Here is a 9,619-nt window from a genome sequence, read left to right on the forward strand (position 1 = left end):
AAGACACCCCCAATAAAGGAGTGGTTCAGCAGGTGGTGACCACAGACCACTTCTCAGTTCCTGTGCTTCCTGGCTGATGTTTTGGTCACTTTTGAATGCTGGCGGTGCTTCCACTCTAGTGGTAGCATGAGACTGAGTCTACAACCCACACAAGTGGCTCAGGTAGTGCAGCTCATCCAGGATGGCACATCAATGCGAGCTGTGGCAAGAAGGTTTGCCGTGTCTGTCAGCGTAGCGTCCAGAGCACGGAGGCGCTACCAGGAGACAGGCCAGTACATCAGGAGAGGTGGAGGAGGCCGTAGGAGGGCAACAACCCAGCAGCAGGACCGCTACCTCCGCCTTTGTGCAAGGAGGAGCAGGAGGAGCACTGCCAGAGCCCTGCAAAATGACCTCCAGCAGGCCACAAATGTGCATGTGTCTGCTCAAACGGTCAGAAACAGACTCCATGAGGGTGGTACGAGGGCCCGACGTCCACAGGTGGGGGTTGTGCTTACAGCCCAACACCGTGCAGGATGTTTGGCATTTGTCAGAGAACACCAAGATTGGCAAATTCGCCACTGGCGCCCTGTGCTCTTCAGATGAAAGCAGGTTCACACTGATCCTCAGACCCCTTGTGAGACCGTATGCTGGTGCGGTTGGCCCTGGGTTCCTCCTAATGCGAGACAATGCTAGACCTCATGTGGCTGGAGTGTGTCAGCAGTTCCTGCAAGAGGAAGACATTGATGCTATGGACCGGCCCGCCCGTTCCCCAGACCTGAATCCAATTGAGCACATCTGGGACATCATGTTTCGCTCCATCCACCAACGCCGCGCTGCACCACAGACTGTCCAGGAGTTGGCGGATGCTTTAGTCCAGGTCTGGGAGGAGATCCCTCAGGAGACCATCCGCCACCTCATCAGAGAGCCCAGGCGTTGTAGGGAGGTCATACAGCCACGTGGAGGCCACACACACTACTGAGCCTCATTTTGACTTGTTTTGAGGACATTACATCACAGTTGGATCGGCCTGTAGTGTGGTTTTCCACTTTGATTTTGAGTGTGACTCCAAATCCAGACCTCCATGGGTTGATAAATTTGATTTCCATTGATAATTTTTGTGTGATTTTGTTGTCAGCACATTCAACTATGTAAAGAAAGGAGTATTTAATGAGATTAATTCATTCATTCAGATCTAGGATGTGTTATTTTAGTTCAATTAAATTTTATTTATATAGCGCCAAATCACAACAGTTATCTCACAGCGCTTGTCATAAAAGAGCAGGTCTAGACCGTATTTTTTTGAGCAGTGTATCTCTCGCTCTCTATATTATCTCTATTATTTTATTTATATATATATATATATATATATATATATATATATATATATAAAAACACATTAAGCTAAAATATATCAACATAACTTTACTGGATTAATCTTCATGCACACTGACGGTGGTGGAGGAAGAACTCAGACTGCAGCAGCTCCAGGTTTCATTTGTTTTATTTCTTTTCTGGAAAACAATGTAAAGGTACAGTTTCTTTTAAAAATCTCTCCTGTTAGCTTCAGAAGCACCTCTGGTTCAAAAACATAATTCATATGTACAACACACTCAACAACGTTCCCTGGTTATTCATTACAAGGTTCAAATAAAAATCTGAAGAGAACAAAATACAAAGCGAAAAGACGCAGAGCGCTTATTTTATTCTCTCGGAGCCTAAAAAACTAACACCACCATTAATAATATGAGAGCAATTAATATCATACATCAATAAAAAATGTGAAAAAATATGAAATATGGCCTTTAACTGATCCCTAGTCTGCACACACACACAACCTCGTTGGTCAACAGCTCCCCCTACTGGCAGAGTCTGGAACTGTATGTTAACTCACAACAGGTTTATTGCATAACAGCAAGCTGCATCACACACACACACACTCAGTGTTACAAACATACTAATGGGTGAATTATGGGATATTTTCTTCAAATATTTAAACATATAACTTTTGACCTTCTAATGACACCTGTTGTAATTAAAATGACTGAGCATAAAATACATTTTTGGTGTTTTTAAAATGAACATGAGTTAATTTTAAAGGGGGAAAAAATCCCTTTAAAAAAAAAGTTTTAACTGAAATTAAAATATTTTTTCTGTCTAAAACGGATTTGTTCCTCTTGAGCCAATACTTTCTTTAACTCCTGTTTTCAGTTCTCAGTCTGAATCCTGGCTGTCGTCATTTATATTATAAAGGTAAACCAACAGGCGTCTGCCATCTGTACGAGTTTAGTTATTTTATTTTATTTTTAAAAACCATGTAAGATGAAGCTATTTAGTCTGACGTTTTTTGTCCACTAGAGAAACTTCTACAACCTGATCTACTAAATTTGACGTTTGACCACTCAGTGCTTCACCAGCTGACTGCATTTGAACAACAGAACAAAAAACTTCCGACCTGACTGTAACTGACATTTTCATCCAACATGGCTGCACAAAGCGACCTCCCCTCTTTTTATCACCTCCTAATTCACCAAAAAGTAAACCTGTTCGTCCTAAAATGTTAATCTCGTCGGCTGCCGGCGCCGACAGGACTGATCTCTAGACACCGAAACTAGACACCAATCTGCTAATTGTTCCCCCTAAATAAAATCTATCGTCCTGCTTGAACTTCATCCTCACATTTAAACTTTCTTCTAGATGAGATGAATCTAACGTGGCAGCACAGAAACAGGAAACCCAAAACACTGACATACAGGGACATCTCAGCTCCTGGAGACAAACTCCAGGGAAAAATTCTCCCATCACAGGCATGCAAACAATTAAAAATATAAGAGAATGGAAAACCTGGCCAAAAAGAAACTGTGACAAGAAGTTGTTAGTTACTGACTGGTGTGTGCACGTTTTGGGGTCATTTTATAATTAGTAGCTTTACTTTTTTTGCTTAAGTTAAATAAATAAGGTCAAATTAACTTTTCTCAAAGCATTTTCATTTGTTATTTATCCCTGTGGCAACCTAGTAAATACATAAGACAATTGCCAATCAGAAGACAGTGGGCTTTGAGAGGGGGGGCCTTAAAGAGACTTATGAAATTAATTTTGTACTTTATATGTAGCTTTGGCAATATTGCTGCTATACATTCATGCCAATAAAGCTAATTTGAATTTGAGACAGGAGCGGCTACAGCTTGTTTCAGACAGAGGCTGAAATGAAGGCATACATGAAGAGCCAGTATAAGACAGAAAATAATTTTTTTGAACTTTGAATCATGCAAAGCTGCCACACAGGAGTTACAGAACTACTATCCATGACATGACGTGACATGCACGGTGACCAGGAGGACCAAACAACAGACCAAGATAGCGACTCACACCGGACTCGCTCGTAGAGACGCTGCAAAAGCAGTTAAAAGTTTATTTGAATCACCTCTCAACTCAAGAAAAAGATAGATATGGACACAGACTGCAACTTTTGGGCACTTACGATCCATATACAGCACCCGGTGCTGTATTTCTGCCATTAAAAACCGCTAGGTCCCTGCCACCGCTCGGCTTGACTGCGGTAATGTTTACTTTTACCTTCTGGGGAATCCCTCACCTAACACAGCCCAGGATTGTCTCCTCCTCGATTAGTGCATCCGAAAGCACAACTACCATCCAGCATTTTGGCAACGCAAAAGTAACAAACTCAAAGTAACAGTGTGTCACCTGCTTCCTGGTTGGCAGGCAGCGGAATATAACGTCTTTTTTGCCCTCCAAGGGAGCGTATTCATTGGAATGTGACATCACGTGAAAACTATCAATATAGGGCTGAAATGTCATATAATAGGTCTCCTTTAACATTTTATGTTGTAAGCTATTGAGAACATTTTTAATAAATACTTTCAAAAAGTGGTGGGGACAAAATCAGCCATTTTAAAAAGTGGTGGGGACATGAAGCCCCAGTGTAAACAACACCGATGCCGACACGTTTTTATACTGTTGACTTCAGCCTAGATTACACGTAGCCCACTGTGCTGCCTCTGGTCTCCATACATTGCAAAACTCGTGCCAGAGTGGAGTGGGTAGATAACCAACCAACCGACGACCCAGCTCCATCAAATATTTTCTCATCGGATCTGCAAAAATCCCGTAGGTGACCCATTTTGGTTTCAAAACAGCGAATTTTGCCGAAAGGAGACGAGTTTGCATGCCTGGGAACTGCAGTTCTTGGTACTTCCTGCTGGATCTAAATCCGTGTTGTGACTGTCATTCCTACATCCCTCATCATGACCTCCACCCACATCCTTCTGAACTTCAGCATTAGGATGATGGTTTTGAAAATACATTTCTGTTCAAAGGTCTCAGAGAGAGAAAAAAAACCTTTATTCCCACTCACAACGACTCATTTCAGTCTGAAAGCTTCCAAACTTCACGCACATCAATTATTTCAGTTGTTAATTACCACCTCAGAATACGACCTTTACTGTCTCTTCATCCAATAAACGTTCACCTCTCCTGGTTTTCATTTTACAGACTTCACCCTCTCTCTGAATGCACTTGGCTACGTTAAACCTGGAAACCCAAAACCGATTTCCATAACTTCCCAGACCTGCAATAACGCCCAAACCCAGGAACTGCCTTTTAAAAACGTATGGCACCGCCAACAGCCATGGATCATTCGCCAGTTTACTTTACCATTAAAAATACTATATTCAATTAAAGTTCTCTTCTTAACTGTTAGAAATAGAAAATAGGCAACCTGAATTCAGTTTTCTAAAATTACAATTTTGGACTTTTTATTTTATTTTCTCCCCAAATTTTAAACGTTTCAAACAATAAGACAGCTGTTTAAAATGACTGAAATAAATATAATAAAAATATTCTGACTTCAATTCTGACTTCTGCTGTTATAAACAAATCAATTTAATAAATAAAGTTGGGAAAGATAATCTCGCCACTGGTTGCATGTGTCCAAAAAACAAAAAGTGTTTTTAGTTTTTCTTGTTTTAAATATTATTTAAATATATATATATTTCTATATATAATGTTTCATGATAATATTTAATAAACAATTTTCTTTTTTTCCCTCTCAATCCTGTTAATTATCGTGAGGCCCTTAATGGGGGTCCGGCCCCACAGGTTGGGGAACCCAGCTGTACTGGGTGGGCGTCAGGAGAAACGGAAACTGATGATTTAATACTTTTACCCCCAAACAGTCCAAAGGCAGTAAAAAAAAAGAAAAAGAAAAGACATTGATGAAAAAATGACTTCTGTTTTCCAGTTTTCTATTGTTGGTGATTGAAGGGACAGAAAAACAAGATCCCGAACTCTCAGTAACTCTTAAACTGTGAAAACAATCAATAAGTGGCCCTGATTGACAACAATATTTCTAAATGGGGGAGTGGGGGTTAGAGGAGGGGTGGGGTGGGGGCACAAGACAACATTTGAAAACAACACACTGTAAAAGCTCACACAAGACACATGCAGCTAATTTCATTATTCACAAGCTCTTGTTCAAAAACTCTCCGACTTCAAGCTTCAAACTTCTACACGCTGTTTTTTCTTCTTCTCTCATCTTAAATATATTGTTATTTATTTTGTTTTAAAGATATTCTGTTATCTGAGAAATTATATACATACAGATTTAGACCACTTTGGATTAAAAAATAAAAACTTCTTTATATAGTCAGAATAATATTAATAATATGATTTTTTTTTACCTTTTTGTTACATAAAAATACATTGCTATGCTCCGGTCCCCCGGGGAGGGGGTTGAAAACACAGGTGCAGCAAGTGCAGATAGAGAGGGGGCAGGGCTAAGGGCTGTCAATCACAGTGACTGGGGTTAAAGGGCAATTCCGCTGACAGACAAAAAGTTTTTTCTTTATTTTTGTAGAGATTTCATTAAAGAGGACTTAAAGTTAAAGTCTGATGGCGACACAGGAAGTGACTTAACACCACCTTGCTGCAGTGATGCACAGGTGTACCTCAGGACACCGTGACGTTACTGCTGGTGCAACCAAGGTGACCTGCAACTGAGGATTATTCAGATTACAGATTAATCTGCCAATTACTTTATCCATTTCATGCTCGGTCGATAAATTGTCCAAAAACAGTGAGAAATGTTTCGTTACGGCCCCGAAACGATTCACTTGTAAAGTGAATGATTACGTGATCAGAAGATTTAGAGAAGCAAAACATTTGTGAAGCAAGAACAAATAAATGTGCAAGAAAAAAAAATTTAATCAATTATCAAAATAGTTGCAAGTTCATTAACGAATCCTCTTGTGCAAGCATTCTTAGATCTAGAGCGGAAACAAGAAGTCAACTGACCTGAAATGACTCTTCGACTATTTTGATAATCGATCAATCCTTCCAGATGTTTCAAAACATCATCTCGTACTCTGAGACATAACATTTTTCTCTATTTTAATCATTAATCAAATAGTTTGGAACATAACTGGCAGATTAATTGATAAGAACCACTAGTTGCAGCCCTAGATAGCACATCTGTGCACACAAGTTATTTAGCCTTTGGGACTTTTTGGGGGAATTGCCCTTTAAAAACTTGACCTGAAAAGGGCGATAAAGCTCAAGCCTGAGGGGCGATTGTGGCCGTCGTACAAACATTTCAGTGGGGGAAAGATGCAGAATCGTGAACTCAGGGTTCCTACACAAATCAACATCTAGACTGGATTTGAGACGACTCACTGAAAGAAGCCTCTGTGTGATTTGTTTCCTGAGGTGTATAGAAACCCTGCGTCCCATCTGATACTGATCCGTTCCTCACTCTCTCGCGACAGCAACACATTCAGTTTCATCATTAAATGCATAATTTTTCTATTTAAAAATAAAGCTGATCTACATCTGACAACAAGCAAGTGCATCCGATCGGCGCGTTCGTCTTTTTAGCGAGGCTGTTAACTTTTCTCTGATAGAGGGGATGTGGACGAGACTAAAAGTGACGGCAGCAGGCACACAAGGCTGAAACACACTGAACCACAGTTTCGGATCAGAAACGAGGCTGCAAAGGTACAAGCGCTTGTCTTAGCGTTTTTGTGACGCAGAGAGATTTGGGAAACTAGGCTAAACACATCCTGTAGGATTTACCAAAAAATGTCAGAGGTACTTAAAAATAAAAGCATACCTCTTACTGCACACACAGTCATACGTTGGCAGCATGTTTCAGACTTCACTCTGCGGCTCAGTGAAATAAACTCTCTGAGAAAGTTGTAACAGTGATACTCGTCTAGCTGGCAGCGATGTGGAAACTATAAGATGATTAACTGATTATCTGTGATCAGATAGGAGGCTTATTTTTGCTGAACGCTGCAAATGTTAGTTCGAGAGTTCTGAGAGGTTCAAGTTTGGGAAGATGTGAGAGACGTCACAAGAAAATACAATTTTGTGTAAGTAAAAATGTTTGTTCTTCTATGATGTTTTGTTTTTCATCTTACAATTCCTTTAAAACCGCTGACCTACAGATAAAATTTACCAAATGCAGCTTTGGATTTTCTTTTTTACAGTCTCTCCACAGAAATGTTTTAGAAACAATTGCTTTTCAAAGACAAAACCATATTTGCTAATATTATTGTGACTCCAAAAAGTAATGAGTAAGTCGATTTGAAGAAAGCGTCCTATGTGATCACAGGATTATTTAATGGTTTAAAGCGGTTTTAATTAGACACTTTAAATGATGGGCTGACATTATGATTACTTTTAAGCAAGTCTTGAAAAGAAGCAGCATATTTAGGGGGGTTTTAAGCACTGTTCACACTCCTGAGAGGGCTTTATCCCAAACCTTTAACCTGCTTTTCATGTAATAACTATAATTTCTTTTGATTTATACATCTGAGTATGGACCAGTTCTTCTGAGGAGAATCTCTGTGACTGCCCACTTTTAAAAAATATAAAAAGCTCTAAATCATGGCTAAGTTCCTGTCAAAGTGGATGATAGGAGTGTTGGCCTCTCACTGGTGGTTATTTCCTAACCTAATGACATTTCCAAACCAATAAACATGTTGTTTTTCCTGTGGAGCGAGGACCAACATGGCCGCCGGATGGATCAGAAAACAGTCAGAAAGCTCAGCGAGGGTCCACATGTTTTGGGATGCATAATGCTTTTTCAAGACTTTCCAAGCGTTGCTGGTTTTTACAGACGGTTTTCTTACACAAAGCCGACTTCAGGTGGGCGGTTTATTCCTGCGTGTTTGCATTTGCGCAAGTGCATTTTTCATTAGCATGCAGGTAAGACTCGTACAAGCTAATGCCGAAAAAAAGAAGCATCTTGGTTTTTTTCTTGACTTCAAGCATTGCAAGAGCGTTTTCAAGTTAAGTGCCTTAGACGGAAAACTCCCCCCTCTCGTTTAGTTTAATCCGACAGGAATCTCAGGTCCTTCTCACAAAGACTTCCTTGCTGACATAAAAGAGGTTCCCAAGTTACTTCCAAACCTCGCTCTGCAGACCGTCTGGTTGGGGGAGCGGCGGAGCGACGCTGATCCCGGTTCTCTCCACTTCCGTCCGGGTGGCCGTTTCCCACCGAGCTCCTGGAGCAGGGATCACTTCAGACGGTCGGATCGGAAGGAGTCCTCCACGGCCGGGTCAGCGAGCATCAAGTCGCCGTCCAGCATGTCCAGAGACAGGGGGTCCATCCTGAGCGGGTCGTCCAGGGAGAAGGGATCCATCTCAAAGCCGGGGACGTGAGACAGAGCGCTGGCAATCTCTTTAGACAGACCCGGTGGGGAGTCACCTGCATGGAGGTGAGGAGTGCGGACAAGTTAGACAAGGAAAACAGCATGACGTCTCAGGGCTATGCAAACAGGGTTGAAATCTGTTGTTATTGATCAAACTGAGGTTAATTTTTTCATTCATCTGTTTATCGTCAGAATACATTAACAAGCGTTGACGTTCTCAGAGTTGCTTTTCAAAACGCAAACATGATTAATTCCAAATGATAAGAAAAACTCTCGAGGGCACGTCCAATCTAACACGGTGCGTTATGTCTGTGGCTCACTAGAGACCTATTATGCTTTTTCCTATTTTCTGGCATTTGTATAGTATTACAATGTCAGATGTTCCTGTTAAAGACTACGTTCAGACTGCAAGCCTTAATGCTCAATTAAGTTGTTTTTTTTGAGATCCAATTTTTTTTGTTTGACAGTTCACATCATTGCTTAAATGTGGCCCATATCAGAATCCAGTGAACTGTCCGCGCCCTGAAAGTGACCCGCATGCGTAGAAGAATAACACGACGTCCCACGCAGCAGCACGCTGTAAACACAGAGCAACAGAGGTTAGCTTCGGTTAGCTCACGGAAGACTCCTTTTTTTTTTATTGTCTTCTCACGGGTCACATTTCTCCTGAATTATTATGATAAGTGTTCACAACCTGACGGCAGCACCGCAAATCCTGTTCGCTTTCGGTCTCCACACGAGCACGGCACATTATCAGCACGAGGACACGTAGTCCGTTAAAATGGATTTCTTCATCGCCTTCATGTTAAAAGTCATTTCTGCCCCGCTGCTGTCATGGTAACGTAACGTTACACCGTGTGTCATCTAACGTTCGGCCGTTTCATGTTTTCTGTTTATTTAACGGCCACGTACGGGCGAGCAAACAGCTGAATCTAACATTAAAGACGATCTGTGACTGTCTGCACAGTCTG

At 41.2% G+C, this 9,619-nt stretch overlaps 1 protein-coding gene across 1 annotated transcript in view; it reads right to left on the reverse strand.

Annotated features, from left to right (window-relative positions):
- Positions 1 to 4,316: 4,316 nt before the first annotated feature.
- The window catches only part of LOC123967986 (CREB-regulated transcription coactivator 2), a 55,924-nt gene continuing 50,621 nt past the window's right edge, over positions 4,317 to 9,619 (reverse strand). The window contains exon 15 of the mRNA XM_046044424.1: positions 4,317 to 8,704. Coding sequence (XP_045900380.1) covers positions 8,514 to 8,704 — 191 coding nt within the window. The 3' untranslated portion in view covers positions 4,317 to 8,513. The remainder of the gene's footprint in view (positions 8,705 to 9,619) is intronic.

The sequence above is a fragment of the Micropterus dolomieu genome, linkage group LG03, assembly GCF_021292245.1.
Source record: "Micropterus dolomieu isolate WLL.071019.BEF.003 ecotype Adirondacks linkage group LG03, ASM2129224v1, whole genome shotgun sequence".
NCBI classification, from domain to species: Eukaryota; Metazoa; Chordata; class Actinopteri; order Centrarchiformes; family Centrarchidae; genus Micropterus; species Micropterus dolomieu.